General features: G+C 45.4%; 1 protein-coding gene across 1 annotated transcript in view; it reads right to left on the reverse strand.

Moving 5' to 3' along the window:
- LOC122920651 (sodium/calcium exchanger 1-like) overlaps window positions 1–20,253 on the reverse strand; it is a 120,107-nt gene that overhangs the window by 23,577 nt on the left and 76,277 nt on the right. The window contains exons 3-4 of the mRNA XM_044270318.1: window positions 6,519–6,613; window positions 5,294–5,412 (exon numbers count right to left, since the gene is read on the reverse strand). Of these exons, the coding sequence (XP_044126253.1) occupies window positions 5,294–5,412; window positions 6,519–6,613 (214 nt within the window). The remainder of the gene's footprint in view (window positions 1–5,293; window positions 5,413–6,518; window positions 6,614–20,253) is intronic.

Genomic DNA, 20,253 nt, shown 5'->3' on the forward strand with positions numbered 1-20,253 from the left:
CTAGCTAATAGGGTCATAAATGTCCTTTTAAGGACTGGTAACATTGTGCTTTTGATAGGTGTGATACACAAAGGGGTGTGATATATTTATAATATACTTTCTAACATAGAAAGTATATTATAGTGCATTTGTATTCTTCCAGAAAATACTGATTGAGGGCTGCGATCTATCAGCTTCCACAAAATAGTGATTGAGGTTTTCCATATACCTGAGTCCACAAAATTACTGCTTGAGGGTGATATACCAGCTTCAACTAACAATATATTGAGGCCTGCCATATATCAGCTTCCACAAATACTGCTCTTCTCTAGGGACTTTGGCACAGGGTAATTTTAACAATGACAGCCAGAGGAAGAGGCAGGCCGTTCCGCAGGGGTGGTAGGGGTCGGGCAGGCGCACCAGGCCGGGGCCTAAGTGGGAAGTTGGAGAAGGTGCGTGCGATAACGTCAAAGGACGCACCAGAGTTGGTTGAGTGGCTTATTCAGCCTTCCACTTCTGCACCCTCCTCATCCTCTGTATCTGCACCCTCCTCACTCTCTGCTGTGTGCACCCCCAAAGACACCACCACCACCACCATAGGCCCTCCACTTGAGTTAGAGGAACTATTTTCCCATCCATTCTCAGACCTTACCAATGCGCAGCCATTCTTGCCATCGGATGAGGAAGAGGAGGTAGCTATGGCCGCCACACAGCCGTCTGACGACAGTACCCAGATCAGCCCAAGGAGGGTGGTCCCTGCTGTTGCTGCCTACTCCGAGATCTCTAATGTCAGTAGTGGTGAAGGTGACGATTATGACGTGTTGATGGACGTCACGTGGGTGCTCACAAGAGAGGAAGAGGAGGGGAGATCAGAGGGAGAGATGGAGCAACAGATAGGGAGGAGAAGCAGGCAGAACTCACAGTGCACAGGAGGCAAAAAGCAGACTGCAAATGTATATGGAGCGAGCCGTCCACCATGCACGGTCACATCTTGCGCTTCCAGGACACCGGCACATGGCTCCGCAGTGTGGGCACCTTTTTTAACGTGTCAGCTGCTGACAATAGTGTTGCCATCTGCAGCCTGTGCTGTCAACGCATAAGTCGCGTAAGCCCAACACTCACCTAGGGAGGACCGCCTTAGGAATGCACCTTGTCCTCCCATCACCAAGGTCCAGTGGGAGCAACGCCGTAAGAACCCACAAAGTCAAACCCCCGGTGCTCCGTGTCCTGCCACTTCTCCTTCTCCTCCTATTTCTCCTCCACTCCACCTTCCACCAATCCGTCGTCGCGTTCATCTGGCACAAGGCAGGCTTCCGTGGCCCAAATGTTCGAGCGTAAAAAAATTATGACGCCGGATAATCCTCTTGGCCAACGGCTGATCGCTGGCTTGTCGGAACTACTAGCCCACCAACTACTGCCATATAAATTGGTGGACTCGGAGGCCTTTAGAAAATTTTGGGCTATTGACACACCGCAATGGAAGGTTCCCGGAAGGAAATATTTCTCCCAGAAGGGCATCCCTGAACTATATGGCCATGTTCAATGGCAAGTTAATATATCTCTGGCACACAGTGTCTGTGCCAAGATACATCTGACCACAGACACATAGTCTAGCAAACACGGGCAGGGACGGTACATAACTTTTACTGCCCACTGGGTGAACCTTCTGACGGCCATCAAGCATGTAACCCATGGCACCGTGTGGATTTGTTGTTACCACCACGAATTGCATGCATGCAGGCTTCCTCTTCTCCTCCTCTTACTCTATCCTCCGTCTCCTCCTCGGCTGATTCGTAATTTTCCACTGCTACCGCCTCTTCTGCTGCACCCCCCAGGCACCCCAGAACCTATTCGACGTGCCAGGTGAGACGTTGCTATGCTGTGCTGCGGCTGTTGTGCCTGGAATCCAAGAGCCACACTGGTCCGTCCTGCACTGCTTTCAGCTCTGCGGTCACAGGCGATCAGTGGCTAACCCCGCTCAATTTGACAGTTGGTAAAGTGGTGTGCGACAATGGTGGCAATCTGCTGAGATGGCACAGTACAGGGAATAACTAGGGGCACTGCACAGGGTGTGGTAAGATGGCACAAAGCAGGGTATAAGGGGGCACAGTCACATAACCCTGTGACTATAGAAGGTGCTTATCGTGAATGCGGTTCACTATGCCATCATAATGAGAGGCAGAGGAGTGAGACAAGGGTCACAAATCAGACGTCTGACGGGCAAGTGGTGTTGCTGCTGAACATCAGCAAGGCGAGCCATGGCCATGTAAGATCTTCTAAAATGGCCAGATATTTTCCTGGCCTGCCACAAGACTGTCCTGGACCCCAGGGTATTTGGTAACGAATCGCTGCATGACTAAGTTCAGTACGTGGGTCATTTTGCCCTGTTTCAGTGCGCTAAGCAGATTGGCACCATTGTCGCACACCACTTTACCAACTGTCAAATTGAGCGGGGTTAGCCACTGATTGGCCTGTGACCGCAGAGCTGAAAGCAGTGCAAGACTAGTGAGGCTCTTGGCTTCCAGGCACAACAGCCGCAGCACAGCATGGCAACGTCTCACCTGGCACGTCAAATAGGTTCTGGGGAGCTAGGGGGGTGCAGCGGAAGAGGCGGTGGCAGTGGAAAAGGAGGAGTCAGCAGAGGAGGAGACGGGGGATGGAGTAAGAGGAGGAGAAGAAGAGGTCGGCCTGCATGCAATCCATGGCGGTAACATCAAATCTACACGGGTGCCAAGGGTTACATGCTTGATGGCCGTCAGAAGGTTCACCCAGTGGGCAGTAAAAGTTATGTACCTTCCCTGCCCATGTTTGCTAGACCACATGTCTGTGGTCAGATGTATCTTGGCACCAACACTGTGTGCCAGAGATATGTTAACTTGCAGCTGAATGTGGCCATATAGTTCAGGGATGCCCTTCTGGGAGAAATATTTCCTTCCGGGGACCATTGCGGTGTGCCAATAGCCACAAATTTTCTAAAGGCCTCCGAGTCCACCAATTTATATGGCAGTAGTTGGCGGGCTAGCAGTTCCGACAAGCCAGTGGTCAGCCGTTGGGCAAGAGGATTATCCGGCGTCATCATTTTTTACGCTCGAACATTTGGGCCACGGAAGCCTGCCTTGTGCCAGATGAAGGCGACGACGGCATGGTAAAAGGTGGAGTGGAGGACAAATGGGAGGAGAGAGGAGAAGAAGAAGAGGCAGGATGTGGAGCACTGGGAGTGTGGCTTTGTGGGTTCTGACGGCGTGTCTCCCACTGAGCTCGTGATGGGAGGCCAGGTGCCTTCTTAAGGTGGTCGTCCCTAGGTGAGTGTTGGGCTTACCGCGGCATATGAATTGACAGCACAGGCTGCAGATGGCAACACTATTGTCAGCAGCTGACACGTTAAAAAGGTGCCCACATTGCAGAGCCATGTGCCGTCGTCCTGGGAGCGCAAGATGTGACCGTGCATGGTGGATGGCTAGCTCCAGATACATTTGCAGTCTGCTTTTTGCCTCCTGTGCACTGCGAATTTTGCCTGCTTATCCTCCTCCTCCTCCCTATCTGCTGCTCCGTCTCTTCCTCTGAACTCTTCTCCTCTTCCTCTTTTGTGGGTACCCATGTGACGTCCATCAACACGTCATCATCGTCACCTTCACCACCACTGACATTAGAGATCTCGGAGTAGGCAGCAACAGTGGGGAACACCCTCCTTGGGCTGATCTGGGTACCGTCGTCAGACAGCTGTGTGGCAGCCGTTGCTACCTCCTCTTCCTCATCTGATGGCAAGAATGGCTGTGCATTGGTAAGGTCTGGGAATGGATGGGAAAATAATTCCTCTGACTCGAGTGGAGGGGCTGAGGTGGTGGTGGTGTCTTTGGGGGTGCACACAGCAGAGAGTGAGGAGGGTGTATATACAGAGTATGAGGAGTGTGCAGAAGCGGAAGGCTGAGTGAGCCACTCAACCAACTCTGGTGCATCCTTTGACATAATGGCACGCACCTTCTCCAACTTCCCACTTAGGCTCCGGCCTGGTGCACCTGCCCGACCCCTACCACCGCTGCGGAACAGCCTGCTTCTTCCTCTGCCTGTCATTTTCAAAATGACCCTGTGCCAAAGTCCCTAGAGAAGAGCAGTATTTGTTGAAGCTGATATATGGCAGGCCTCAATCAGTTGGTAGTTGAAGTTGGTATATCACCCTCAAGCAGTAATTTTGTGGACGCTGGTATATGTAAAACCTCAATCACTATTTTGTGGAAGCTGATATGTTATAAAGTATATTATAAGTATATTTCACCCCTCTGTGTATCAAACCTATCAAAAGCACAACGTTACCAGTCCTTAAAAGGACTTTTGTGGCCCTAATAGCTAGCGTTTGGTGTCCCTAAGTTCCTAACAGCCTGTCCCTGCTCCAAAATGCAACCTCTCCCTACACTGGCAAAACACATAATGTAAAATGGCTGCCAGATCGGGTTCTGTTATAGGGTTGAGGGGTGTGTCCATGTGCTGAAATGTCTCAATTGGCTGTCCTGTCCCACCTGATGGATGTGTTATGGGTCAAAGTTCGGCTCAATGCAAAAGAATATGGTGCGAGCGGACATCGCCATATGTTCGCATGTTCGGCAGATTGCGAAAGCGCAAAGTTCGCCGCGAACCGCAAGGCCGTAACTATCCCTGACCACCAGGACCAGGTAGCGCTCTGTTAGTACATGGCTGCCTCTCCTCTCCGCTGTGTACTGGTGCTTATTCTGACACAAGGGCCGGGTTCACATCCTATTTTTGCCATCCATTTAATGTATACCAAAAATATATGCGTTAGCAGATTCCTCAGACTGATGCCGTACAGTGGCGTCCGTTCACCATACAGTTCCATGAAATAAAATTGTTCTAGGCTCCAGCAGGGCACATTTTTGAGAGTTTCCCTTTAAGACGCATAAAAATGGCCCCTGATTAAAATAAAATAAAATTGTGGGAATTTTTGCAAATGATCCCCCACTGGTATATCACTGTCCATGTTGTGGGACAATTTCTGTACTTCTAGTAAGTGTTTGCTGGCGGCAAATATGACCTGAAGGTTTTTCATGGTCATCCTGCCATTAAAGTGAATGGGGCCCACCGCGAACACGCATTCGCAAATCGTCCCGGCCGATGTTCGTCCATCACTACTTATTGATGGTATGACCTAGTTGTCGGATCAGGTAGAAATATGGAGCCATGTGCGGCCAGTTCGATATTACATTGCTGACAATCGCTGCATCAAAGAGAAATATCTATTTCTAATGTCAGTCAATTTATCATTATGTTTACTTATGTAAAAAGGTTTTCATATTTATTTCACCTTGAACTCATATGATTCCTCTATTATGATTTCCATCTTGCGATGTTCCCCAACACTGGGACTTCCTGCAATCTCCTCACCACTTTTGGTACATACCACCCATTTTTCACCAGTATTACCTGAATAAAAGAAAACACAGGTTACACTAATGTAAACATGGGCTATATCACAAGAAATGTTATTTTTGAATATACATGCTCTACAAGTGATTGCATTGCGCCCATAAATTGGTTGTCCCAGCTTTTACTATTGATGACCTATCCTCAGACAGCATAGACAGCAGCAGCGGACATGAGGAGAGACAGGAGACGGCATGTCAGGGGGTGCTGTGTGTCGGACCCCCACTGATCTGATATTGATGACCTATCCTGAAGATAAGTCATCAATATGGACAACCCCTTTAAAGGGAGCATGGCTGATGCATTGTATCTGTCACTAGAGGTTGCAGCTTATGGTGATGGGCAATTTTCTGCACGTGGTCTTATAGCTTTATATCGCTTATTTGGGAAACAAAAACATGATGAAATCTGTTAATTACAAATGTTTATGATTTGCCATAGAAGAAAATAAATAAATTGACAACCCACAAAGTATCCACCTGGAACTAGAGACTGTGTCCTGCTGTTTTACACTGCAATTAGTGGCATTCCTTCAATGAAGGCAGACCTTGCAGATGCTATGGAGCCTGGTGGGAGGGGGATAGCGATTAAATTATTGTCTTCCTTATGTGAAAACACTGCATTTTTCTGCAGCCACCACTAGGGGGAGCTCAGTGCAAACAGATTATTACAGCTTTCATTTCAGTCAAACGTACCTACATAAATTCATATGCACAGAGCTCCCCCTAGTGGTGGCTGCAGGCAACTAGCTTTGTAATAGGAAGCAGGAGATTTATCACGGTATTTCTTCTAGTTGTCTGGTGTGAATACTTTGAGAAATATGGTGGTCAGAATGAGCTCCATATTTATAAAGCACCTGTTCCACTTTACTGAAGAAACATGGCACAATTTTTATAATTATACGGAAGTCTTTATGCCTCTGTATTAAATTGGAGGCATATGGAGGTACAGTAGGGGTCCATAGAAGGCTACAACTCAGAGGTTTCACATAACTGTATTATGGCCATGTGCATAAGGCTCAGCATTGTCTCTCGCCAGGAACCTAGATGGCAGCTTACTTAACATATGTTTGTTCATTTTCATCTTTTCATTATTTTTCATTTTACCTCCTCTCTGCATTTCTGGTTCTCCGAGTTCAATGAAGAAGTTCTTATTTTTTTCATATTCTTCATCATCAATGATCTGTATCTCTATATACCTCCTGAAAGAAGATATGTATTCATTGTATTGAACATATTGATCATAAATCATACATTGACTTCATGCAGCTGTTATCACTTGGGGCTTCCATTGAAGCTCCACCACATCGCTCCAATGTAATATCCTTTGTTATTTAGTATAAGTATTGTATTATATTACTATGCAGGTTGGATTTTATTCTACAAATCATGAATTTATAGAAGGATTGACGTTAGACAATAAGGAAAACATACATTATTAGCATTATGACGTATAATGTTCCTTAGTCAGCATGGTATTCTGCTTGTGATACAGCTTGCGCTTTTTCAGGGCCAGAGTTTGCAACTACATTCAGTCATTTTGGGGTTACTGTAGAGCATTAGTCATCTATCAATCTTTATGCAAGTATATACAAATACATATTCTCTATCCTCTTCATCTCCATTATCTTACCTAAACTTTCCAGGGAAAGGGGGTTTGGGACAAAGAAATTGTGGGAGACCCTATCCCATCTTCGTGACCCAGACCACACTTGACACCTTATCACAACCACATAAAAAGTGGACACAAATGCATGTGCCCCTCTATACTTAAGTCTATGAGAGTTTCAGCTGCGCCAGTGACTCCCTTAGACATGCCTGGCCCCCTCTCAACCATATAGTATAACTATACAGCCTTGAAGGGACCCCTTTTTTCCTGAGAGGTTGGGTCCCCAGAGATGAGTGGTGTATATACTACCCATATAAATATTGATTACCAGGCCTGCATGAAGAGGACACCTAGTAGGCCATAAGCTAAGATTAGCCTATAGCCTATAGCAAGAATGCTCAACCTGCGGCCCTCCAGCTGTTGTAAAACTACAACTCCCACGATGCCCTTCTGTAGGATGATAGCTGTAAGCTGTCAGGGAATGATGGGAGTTGTAGTTTCGCAACAGCTGGAGGACCGCAGGTTGAGCATGCCTGGCCTATAGTATATATGGTGAATTGCATATTACAGAGCTGAAAGACACTTGCCCTCGCTAGACAAATGGATCTCCTGATTTAGTTGCCGTTTTAACCAGCAGAACTGACCTAGGCAGAAAGGATGGGTATTGGAGGCACCAGGGCGTCTGCCACATGTGCCCTCACTAAAATTCAGCTCTATGTATGATCTATACTATCCGTACTTAAAGAAGACCTGTCGCCACAAAATAAATGCAATCTAAAAGCACCTTGTTATAGAGCAAATCTGTAATTTATACATTTATGTGTCTGCTTTTTCCACTTCTCATGGACACGTACAGTGGCGTAACTAGAAATGACTGGGCCCCACAGCACATTTTTGAACCCCTCTGCTCCTGTGCAACCCCAGCTCCTATGGCTAATCTAGATCATTCTCCTAGGTGAAGCATGGCAGCTGCTCTATCAGTTTCCTACATGTATATACTGTATATGATGTCATTGTATAATACTGTTGAGGGGGCCTTGACGATAAAATCTTTTAGTCCTCCTTTTGGGTGGTCCTCTTCTGAGTTCGGGCCCCAAAGCAGCCGTTTCCCTTGCTTGCCCTATAGCAGGCATGGCCAACCTGTGGCTCTCCAGCTGTTGTAAAACTACAATTCCCACCATGCCCTGCTGTAGGCTGATAGCTGTTGGCAGTCCAGGCATACTGGGAGTTGTAGTTTTGCAACATCTGGAGAGCCTCAGGTTGGCCATCCCTGCCCTATAGCTACACCCGTGGTTGTCACAGCTCATACTATTGGGAAGTGAAACCATTGGGTTACTGGTTTAACTGGTATTCACAGGTTAATGTAATGGGGCATCACACATAAGGCTACTTTCACACTAGCGTTCGATCGGATCCGTTCTGAACGGATCCGCTCATATTAATGCAGACGGTGGCTCCGTTCAGAACGGATCCGTTTGCATTACAATGAACAAAAAAAAAAAAAAAAAGGTTTTTTTTTTTTTTTTTCATGATAGTGCAAACGGATCCGTTTTGACTTTACATTGAAAGTCAATGGGGGACGGATCCGTTTGAAAATTGAGCCATACTGTGTCAACTTCAAACGGATCCGTCCCCATTGACTTAGGCTACTTTCACACTAGCGTTCGATCGGATCCGTCTGCATTATATTGGCATATAAAAGCTAAGTGTGAAAATAGCCTCGGACGGATCCGTCCAGACTTTCAATGTAAAGTCAATGGGGGACGGATCCGCTTGAAGATTGAGCCATATTGTGGCATCTTCAAACGGATCCGTCCCCATTGACTTACATTGTAAGTCTGGACAGATCCGCACGCCTCCGCACGGCCAGGCGGACACCCGAACGCTGCAAGCAGCGTTCAGCTGTCCGCCTGTCCGTGCGGAGGCGAGCGGAGCGGAGGCTGAACGCCGCCAGACTGATGCAGTCTGAGCGGATCCGCATCCATTCAGACTGCATCAGGGCTGGACGGAAGCGTTCGGGTCCGCTCGTGAGCCCCTTCAAACGGAGCTCACGAGCGGACAGCCGAACGCTAGTGTGAAAGTAGCCTTACATTGTAAGTCTGGACGGATCCGTTTGCCTCCGCACGGCCAGGCGGACACCCGAACGCTGCAAGCAGCGTTCAGGTGTCCGCCTGCTGAGCGGAGGACAAACGGTGCCAGACTGATGCATTCTGAGCGGATCCGTATCCACTCAGAATGCATTAGGGCTGGACGGATCAGTTCGGGGCCGCTTGTGAGAGCCTTCAAACGGAACTCACAAGCGGAGCCCCGAACGCAAGTGTGAAAGTAGCCTAATACTGTCACATTCACAATATTGACTTCTGCAGCTTCAGCTTCATTATTTCTTTATCTGAGCAGTTCTAGATTCACAGATACGTGTGACGTCCGTGTGCATTCTGTATTTTACGGGACAGAACAGCTGGCCCCTAATAGAACAGTACTATCCTTGTCTGTAATACGGATATTCTCTTATTTATGATGTACACAGAGAACCACTGATATCCCTGGACTATAGCATTTGTATCACTTCTATTCCGACCCCTATGTGTTTAGGTGAATGTGACACCCTCCTTGTGGAATGCAAAATGCCTGTACATGTCCACTTCCCTGTACCACTATTATGTAATTGCACTATGTGTAAGGTCACTATTGTTTCAGGTGACTAGATTCTGTCACTTGACGAGTATGTGGGATCTGATACCACTAATGATTGTTACTAGACATTGTCTTATTATACTGACCACTGCCATGATGTACTTTCTAAAGTTCTAAAAGCCTGCTGTTTTTCTATATTCTGTTTCAGTTTGATAAACGCCGTAATTGGCTGAAACGTAACATCAACATTGGCAGCAGATTCAATAAAAGCAAAGCATATTTCTATGGAACCACAGTTTATTGTGATCTTTTTCTGGCGTTTTCTCTTCATGCATTTGATGTGGTGGGAACCCGACTCCATGAAACTGTAAAGAAACTACAAGCAGTGTGCGACTAAGCTACTCTTCAACTAAGTAGCAATACATAAACAGACATTGAAGTTGGTGTTCATAAAATATTTTTAGGGTGATGCAACAGTGAAGGTGCGAGATGGAGAAACAGTCACCATTGTCAGAATACTTTGTATATGAATACTGATTCATTAGCATTGTCATTCTGTTCTTTAACCACTAGATGTCGCTGTTTCTTAACACAGCTAACATAGTGCAAGTGTTTGAATATTCAAAGGAGGTGGGGTTGGTGAGTCTGGAGAAGAACCAGAAAGCTGTGTCTGAATCTATCTTGAGAGGAACAGAGAAGGACTGTGTGGTACAGAATCCGGTCGCATCCAGGCGTCAGGGAGTCTTGGAGGATCGTTTCCAGGAAGGCTATTAGGAACTTTGTAACAAAAAGCTATCTTCTCTGCAGAGGGCCGCATGCGTGCTGAAGTAACTTGCTGCTCTCCATATTAACACCATCACTGGATTAAAAAGATACCCGGGTTGGTAAGACAGCTCGTGCACGCACCTCAATATAGGATTGGCGCCTAAATACTAGAGACTGAGATCAAATCTGAAGGTAGTTAGTTGCTTGTTTTCACAAGGACTTGTCAGTTAAAGTTTTGGTTCGCCCCAGAGATCAGAGAGGACTTCACCATAATCTGCATTTACCCCAGCATGTTTATCGGGGGTGATACTAATTAGGCACGTGCCACATTTCAGTTTGAGGAAAGGGAGGGTGATATTACTCTATAGTCTGGTAAGATTGTAAGCTGCTGTGTCGCACCCGGGGCTAGCTTGTATCTCATACACACACGATTGTTCTTGTTCTTCAGGGTCATAACAGGTATGGCGAGGCAGAGTTAGCTCTGCTCGCAGTAGGTAAATTGCGCAAGTGTTTTCTGGTTACCATCGGAGGGCGCCATGCTATGCGACACAAGGGTCTCAGCCTCCGGGCTGAATGTAATCTAATCTGATTTTATGTTCACTGCATTTGGGAGTGTGTTTGATATCCCGTTATAGTAAAGAGCCTGTTTTACAAAAGCTGGTGTCAGTGTCGCTTTCATCGTTCGTGACTTTGCTGTATCCTGGGGAGCCCACCCCGGTACACGGCTTACAACTGTCACACACAGTACATACAAAATACAATACCTAATATAATTTAGCTTTGCGTTCTTTCATGGGTAAAGCGATCTTAGAGGAATGATGAGGTTAGATGAAGAATTAACCAGTCCCTGCTGCAACAATCTGATGAATATAATATGCAAATATAATTGGGATTACTTTATTGGTGTTGAGCAGCAGTGTGTGACAATGGCAATGGAAACACATAGGGGGTAATTTACTATTCTGAAATAGTCTCATTCATCATTTTGTACGCCTGCTTGGAAGCTGTCTTACAATTAGAACTGGCGCTGGATGCGCCAAAGTTATGGAGAGGTCAGCGCCTCTTCATAACTTCAGCAGATCCACCGCCAGCTATGGGCCTTTACTAAGACTGTTCTAAATAAATGTGCCCCATAATTGCTTAATTGCAACAATATCAGTGATGATGTTCTACAGCAGGGATAGGCAACCTTAGAAGGCAACCTGCTCTACTAAGAACTCTCATAGCAATGAATGGAGCATGTTGGGCATTTTAGTTTCACAACAGCTGGAGTGCCCTGGAGTTTGCTGACCCCTTATTACTTTAAGAAACCGTATAGTGTTATAGCAAAGGCATTTTACGGCAAGCACTGCATTACTATTGTAAATTGTCAACACCAATGTGCAGTTTGTTTGTAGAAAGGAGGGACATTTAACCCCTTAAGGACCAATGACGTACATGTATGGAATTTCGTATATGTACTATATGGGGATCGGGTGGGTGCAGGAGCTGCGCCCGCCCGATCTGCAGCATGGGTCCGGCAGTCACTGATAGCTGGACCCCTGCTGCATGAGCCGGCATCAGTGAAATCATCGATGCCATGAACCCATTATGTGCTGCTGTGAGGGGGACCCGATGGCATGGAAGCCAGCCCGATGTAATCCTTAGGCATCAGGGTTGCCTTCCGGTAGAGAACCTGTGAGATCCAGCCCCCTGGATCTCACAGGCAGGAAGCTATATGAGTAATACACACTGTATTACACATACAGCCAATGCATTCCAATACAGAAGTATTGGAATGCATTGTAAAGGGGATGAGACCCCCAAAAGTTGAAGTCCCAAAGTGGGACAAAGTAGAAATATTAGGTATCGCCGCTCCCGTATCGACCAGCTCTGTAAACATATCACATGACCTAACCCCTCAGATGAACACCGTAAAAAAAAATATATATAAAACTGTGCTAAATAAACCATTTTTTTCAACTTACATCACTAAAAGTGTAATAGCAAGCAATCAAAAACGCACCCCAAAATAGTGCCAATCAAACCGTCATCTCATCCTGCAAAAATGGTACCCTACGATAATCGCCCAAAAACAGAAAAAACTATGGCTCTCAGAATATGGAGACAATAAAACATGATTTTTTTTGTTTCAAAAATGATATTATTGTGTAAAACTTAATAAATTAAAAAAAGTATACATATTAGGTATTGCCACGTCTGTAACGATTGGCTCTATAAAAATACCACATGACCTAACCCCTTAGGTAAACATCGTAAAATTTTTGTTTTATAAAAACTGTAAAAAAAGCTATTTTTTTTGTCACCTTACATCACAAAAAGTATAATAACAAGCAATCAAAAAGTCATACACACCCCAAAGTAGGGCCAATCAAACCGTCATCTCATCCCCAAAAAAATGAGCCCCTACACAAGACAGTCGCCCAAAAAATAAATAAAACTATTCAGAATGTGGAGACACTAAAAAAACTTTTTTTTCTTTCAAATTTGGTATTGTCGCGTCCGTAACAACCTGCTCTATAAAAATACCACATGATCTAACCTGTCAGATGAATGTTGTAAATAACAAAAAATAATAAAGGTGCCAAAACAGCTATTTATTTACCTTGCCTCATAAAAAGTGTAATATAGAGCAATCAAAAATCATATGTACCCTAAATTAGTACCAACACAACTGCCATCTTATCTCGTATTTTCCAAAATGGGGTAACTTTTTAGGAGTTTCTACTCTAAGGGCTGCATCAGGGGGGCTTCAAATGGGACATGGTGTCAAAAAAACCAGTCCAGCAAAATCTCTCTTCCAAAAACCGTATGGCGTTCCTTTCCTTCTGCGCAATGCCGTGTGCCCGTACAGCAGTTTATGACCACATACAGGGTTTTTATGTAAACTACAGAATCAGGGCCATAAATATTGAGTTTTGTTTGGCTGTTAACCCTTGCTTTGTAACTGAAAAAAAATGGATTAACCCTAAAGGGTTAACAAAATTTGTAAAATCAGGTTTTGTATACCTTGAGAAGTGTAGTTTCTAAAATGGGGTAACTTTTTTGGAGTTTCTACTCTAGGGGTGCATTGGGGGTCTTCAAATGTGACATGGCAGCTTAAAATGATCCCAGTGAAATCTGCTTTCCAAAAACCATATGGCGTTCCTTTCCTTCTGCGCAATGCCGTGTGCCCATACAACAGTTTACGACCACATATTGGGTGCTTCTGTAAACTACAGAATCAGGGCAATAAATATTGAGTTTTGTTTGGCTGTTAACCCTTGCTTTGTTAGCGGGGAAAAAAAATGATTAAAATGGAAAATCTGGCAAAAAAGTAAAATTCTGAAATTTCATCTTTATTTTCCATTCATTCTTGTGGAACACCTAAAGGGTTAACAAAGTTTTCAAAATAAGTTTAGTATACCTTGAGGGGTTTAGTTTCTAAAATGTGGTGACTTTTTGGGAGTTTCTACTCTAGGGGTGCATTGGGGGTCTTCAAATGTGACATGGCAGCTTAAAATGATCCCAGTGAAATCTGCTTTCCAAAAACCATATGGCGTACCTTGAGGGGTGTAGTTTGTAAAATGGGGTCATTTTTGGGTGGTTTCTATTATGTAAGCCTCACAAAGTTACTTCAGACCTGAACTAGTCCTGAAAAAGTGGGTTTTAGAAATTTTTGGGAAAATTTCAAGATATATTATAGTAATTTCGAATCTTCTAGATTTTTTTTCCAACAGTAACCTCCCTTCTTGCTTGTGGGCCAATGAGAAGGCTGCAATATCTTTGTCTGAGCTTAGCAACATCCCTAGCAACCAATAGGAAAGTTACCTACCCCTTACTATGAGAACCTCCCCAGCAGCCCTTATATGCAGTATTTTGCAGATTTGAGAGAGACATCAGTGTTATTGATATGCTCTCTGCTTTCCTGTGTCATTAAATTAGATAGTTAGCTTATATATATATATATATATAATATAGATAGTTAGTGGGAGATAGTCAGTGTAGGTTAGATAGTGATATAGTGTAGCTGTCTAAATCTGTGTTAGTGAGCACTTCTCCTTTGCCGAGATAATCCATCCCACCTCATAGGTGTGGCATATCAATGTGCCGAATATTGCGCAGGTGTGCTTTAGACTTCCCACAATAAAAGACCACTCTGAAATGTGCACAGTTTTGCCTTATTAAGTGTGGCCACCATTTGCCTCTCGCAGTGCAACATATCTCCGTCGCATAGAGTTGATCAGGTTGTTGATTGTGGCCTGTGGAATGTCAGTCCACTCCTCTTCAATAGGTGTGCGAAGTTGCAGAATATTGGCAGGAACTGGAACACGCTGTTGTATACGCCAATCCAGAGCATCCAGGTTTCATCATCTTCCAAAATTTGTCCCTCCTTGTGACACTAGGCCACGCATAAGGGTGAGGGTGCTGGTGGGGTGTCATAAAACTGTTCCAGGCTTTGGAGAGTGTTTCCCTGCCCTTCCCTGTTGGAACTGCTGTGTGTTCCCCTCCTCTCCCCTCCTTGGTTTCCCAAGGAACTACGTACTCTGCCGCCAGCGTTGTCAGCTGGAAATTTTTGAAGCAAATTTTCCACAAGGACCTTTTGGTATTGCACCATTTTGCTAGTCATCTCCACCACAGGAATGAGAGATAAGAAGTTCTCTTTGTAGCGGGGGTCAAGAAGGGTGAACAACCAGTAATCGTTGTTGTCCAAAATGCGTAAAACGCGTGGGTCACAGGAAAGGCATCCTAACAAAGTCAGCCATGTGTGCCAGAGTCCCAACAGGCAAGACATTGCTGATGTCATCAGGGGGGTGACTCTCAATCTCCTCATCCTCTTTCTCCTCTTCTGCCCATCCACGCTGAACAGATGGAATTAAACTTTCACGGGTACTACCCTCTGTAGCGGAGGCAACCGTCTCCTGCTCCTTTTCCTCATCATTCAATTTGTGCTGAGAAGACGAACTGTGGATGGTCTCGCTATCACCCTGTGTAATGTCTTCCCCCATTTTAACCTCTTCCACATGCAAAGCATTGGCCTTAATTGTGAGCAGCGAGCGCTTGAGTAGACACAGAAGTGGGATGGTGACGCTGATAATAGCATTATTGCTGCTCACCATCTGTGTTGATTTCTCAAAGTTTCTTAAAACCCCACAAGCCCACTCTTCGCTTGTGAATAGTGGAAGCTGACTGGAAAGGAGATGACCATGTTGCACCTGGTATTCCTCTACTGCCCTCTGCTGCTCACTACTGCCCTCTGCTGCTCCAGCACGTGCTCACGTCACACAACAGTCGGTGAGCTGGCAATTGCAAGCACTGCTGCAGCGTTGCCAGACCAGCGGAAGTTGTTGATTGCTTGCAGAAATGGTCACACCTTCACCAGTAGCGCAGGCAAATTGGGGCAGGTTTTGAGAAACCGCTGAACCACTAGCTTGAACACGTGGGCTAGGCATGGGATGTGTGTGAGCTTGCCGAGCTCCAAAGCTGTCACTAAGTTACGGCCATTACCAGACACAACCATGCCTGGTTCTAGGTTTAGTGGCGAGAGCCACACTTCAGTCTGGTCTCTTATCCCCTTCCACAGTTCTGCGGCGGTATGCTGTTTGTCACCTAAGCAGATCAGATTAAGCACAGCCTGTTGACACTTCCCCACTGCAGTGCTAAACTGCTTCCAACTACCGACTGATGGCTGACTGGTGCTGCAAGAGGATAATTCTGAGGTGGAAGTGGAGGAGGAGGCAGAGGAGGAGAAGTGGGGGTTGGAGTCACTAATGTAGGTGGTGGCGGAAACCCTGATGGAATTAGGGCCCACAATTCTTGGCGTTGGCAGCACCTGCGTTATCCCAAGGTATGACTCTCTTCCGGCCTCCACAACGTTCACCCAGTGTGCCATCAGGGAAATGTATCAGTCGTGTGTCAGTCGTTAAGTGAACCTTCCCAGTAACTGCATTGGTCAGGGCACGGGAGATGTTACAGGACACATTCTGGTGTAAGGCAGGCACGGCACACCGGGAAAAATAGTGGCGGCTGGGGACTGAGTAACGAGGGACGGCTGCCGACATTAAGCTGCGGAAGGTTGTGAAAGTTGCGCATGTAGTGCTATGGCCTTTGGGTGGGTGGCTGGGTATTTGCGCTTGTGTTCAAATGCCTGGGGTAAGGACATTTGTACGCTGCGTTGGGACACAGAAGTGGATGTGGTCGCTGATGGTGCTTACGAAGGTCCAGGTGCAGGGTGGGAGGCATCCGGGCCTGCGCTTTCGACAGGGGATTGGCCAGTAGTGATGTCCCAAACTATTCGCCACCGAATAGTTCCCGGCGAACATAGCTTGATCGCGTTCGCCGCTGCGGGCAAACATATGCGATGTTCAGTCCGCCTCCTATACGTCATCATTGAGCAAACTTTGACCCTGTTCCTCACAGTCAGCAGACACATTCCAGCCAATCAGCATACCCTCCCTCCCAGACCCTCCCACCGCCTATCAAAAAGCAAGGACAGCATCCATCTTAGATTAATTCTGAAGCTGCAGTGTCACAAAGTTGTAATTGCAATGCGATTGATACAGGTTATATTAATCGCATTGCGATTACAACTTATAACTGGGTTCCTAATGGTTATATTGATAGAATATAACGAAGATTGAGAATATAATGCTATATTCGTTGTCAATTCTAGCAATACAACCATTAGGAACTCAGATCTAAGTTGTAATCGCAATGCGAATAATGCAGGTTATATTAATCGCATTGCGAATTCAAGCTAAGTTCCTAATGGTTGTATTGCTAGAATTGAGGAATATAACGAATATAGCACTATATTCTCAATCTTCGTTATATTCTAGCAATAAAACCATTAGGATCCCAGCAGCTCTAAGTTGAATTCGCAATGCGATAATATAACCTGTATTAATCGCATTACGATTACAACTTTCTCAAATCCGACAGTACATTCTAGCATGGAGTCGTTCCCATGGTGATGGGGACGCTCCATGAGCACGGAAGTCGTCAGAAGCTCTAAGTTGAAATCGCAATGCAATTTATAGAACTTGAATTAATGGCATTGTGATTTCAACTTAGAACTTCTTCCGACTTCCGTGCTCATGGAGCGTCCCCATCACCATGGGAACGACTCCATGCTAGAATGTACTGTCGGATTTGAGAAAGTTGAAATCGCAATGTGATTCATTCAAGTACTATAAATCGCATTGCGATTTCAACTTACCACACTCTGGGTCAACTACGTAATTTTCCATGGGAGTTTTGCCATGAATCCCCCTCCGGCATGCCACAGTACAGGTGTTAGTCCCCTTGAAACAACTTTTCCATCACTATTGTGGCCACAAAGAGTCCCTGTTGGTTTTCAAATTCGCCTTCCTATTGAAGTCTATTGCGGTTCGCCCGGTTCGCGCTCGCGAACATTTGCGGAAATTCGCGTTCGCGAACGGAAAATTTTATGTTCGCGACATCTCTATTGGCCAGCACGCAAGACAGGGGAAGAGGAGGCAGTAGAGTGACCCGCAGACACCGATTGTGGACCCAGGCGTTCGGCTCACCTATTACGGTGCTTTGATGCCGTGTGGCGGATCATGCTGGCGGAGTTGAGGTTGCTATTGTTCATGCCCCTGCTCATTTTTGTATGGCACCGGTTGAAAATTATAATTCTTTTGTCGTCTGCACTTTCCTCAAAAAAGCGCCAGACTGCGGAAGACCTACCCCTTGGCAAGTGAGATTTCCACAAGGGTGTGCTCCGGGGAACAGTTGCGGGCCTGTTTGGTGTGGCCCCACCTTCTCTCTTTTGCCACCCCACTGCCTCTTCCAGCCTGTTGTGGTGCTGCGGATCTCTCCCCCTCTGTACTGCTGCCCTCGCTCGGCTTGCCACTTCCCAGGTTGGGTCAGTGACTTCCTTGTCCACCACCTCCTCTTCCACTTCCTCACTCTGCTCATCCTCCTGACATGTTAACCTAGCAACAACCTCAGTTATTGACAACTGTGTCTCATCTTCATCATCCACCTCGTGAAACACTTATTGCCATTCACCACCATCATCTTCTTGTGACTGTGGATGCTGAAGAGTTTGGGAATCATGGCACAAGATCTCATGTCCCTCTTCAAGCAGGCTTGTCAAGAGGCCCAAATGAAGGAATGGTGCTAAAAAGAGCTCTTCGGAATATCCGAGTGTGGGATTAATTGTTTGGCAAGACTCTTCATGGTGGGAGAAAGAAGGATCAGGGTGAGGATTGTGTTGACCAGACTCTTGGCTACTGAGACTGAACTTGATGGAAGACAGGGTGGTGCTTAACCGACTGGAAGCATTATCTGCTGCAATCCAACCGACCACCTGGTCCCACTGGTCTGACTTCAAGGGCATTGTTCTGCGCCTGCAAACTGGGACATGAAGCTAGGTATTGTGGATTATTGTTTTTCTTGTGCTCTGGCAACAGGCACAGTTTCAACGTGCCCAGGGCCATGGCCTCTGCGTGCACCACCAGCATCACGGCCACTTCCCTGTTAAACTGCTTGCCTTCTTCATAGTAAATGTTATATACACCCTGTTCCAAATTATTATGCAAATGATATTTTTCTCATTTGCCTAAATAATTGATGTAAATAAGTCAGCAGAATTCTAATGTTATCAACTATTAAGAGTAGAATTCAAATTTTATTGAACAAATTTTTATGATAACAGTATTTTTTGGGGATGTACTTAGGATGTGGAAACGTTACACAGGAGAAATACCACAGATAATGTCGCTGATGTCAGCAGCGGCTAATAAAAAATTACAGGGAATGTCATAGGTATTTTGGACGTAGAAACATTACACAGGAGAAATACTGCAGATAATGTCGCTGATGTCAGCAGCGGCTAATATGAAATTACAGGGAATGTCACAGGTATTTGGGATGTGGAAACGTTACACAGGAGAAATACTGCAGATAATGTCGCTAATGTCACCAACCGCTAATTAAAATTAGAGGGAATGTCACAGGTATTTGGAATGTTGAAACGTTACACAGGAGAAATACCGCAGATAATGTCGCTGATGTCACCAGCTGCTAATAAAAAAATTACAGGGAGTGTTACGGGTATTTGGGATGTGGGAACTTCACACAGGAGATTTACCACAGATAATGTCAATGCTGTCAACAGCAGCTAATAAAAAATTACAGGGAATGTCACAGGTATTTGGGATGTGGAAACGTTACACAGGAGAAATACTGCAAATAATGTCGCTGATGTCACCAACCGCTAATTAAAATTAGAGGGAATGTCACAGGTATTTGGAATGTTGAAACGTTACACAGGAGAAATACCGCAGATAATGTTGCTGATGTTACCAGCTGCTAATAAAAAAATTACAGGGAGTGTTATGGGTATTTGGGATGTGGGAACTTCACACAAGAGATTTACCACAGATAATGTCAATGCTGTCAACAGCAGCTAATAAAAAATTACAGGGAATGTCACAGGTATTTGGGATGTGGAAACGTTACACAGGAGAAATACCGCAGATAATGTTGCTGATGTCAGCAGCAGCTAATATGAAATTACAGGGAATGTCACAGGTATTTGGGATGTGGAAACGTTACACAGGAGATGCACCCCAGATAATGTCGCTGATGTCAGCAGCGGCTAATATAAAATTACAGGGAATGTGACAGGTATTTGGGATGTGGAAACGTTACACAGGAGAAATACCGCAGATAATGTCGCTGATGTCACCAACTGCTAATAAAAATTACAGGGAATGTCACAGGTATTTGGGATGTTGAAACGTTATACAGGAGAAATACCGCAGATAATGTCGCTGATGTCACCAGCGGCTAATAAAAAAATACAGAGAATGTCAAAGGTATTTA

This window comes from Bufo gargarizans, chromosome 10 (assembly GCF_014858855.1).
Source record: "Bufo gargarizans isolate SCDJY-AF-19 chromosome 10, ASM1485885v1, whole genome shotgun sequence".
NCBI lineage: Eukaryota > Metazoa > Chordata > Amphibia > Anura > Bufonidae > Bufo > Bufo gargarizans.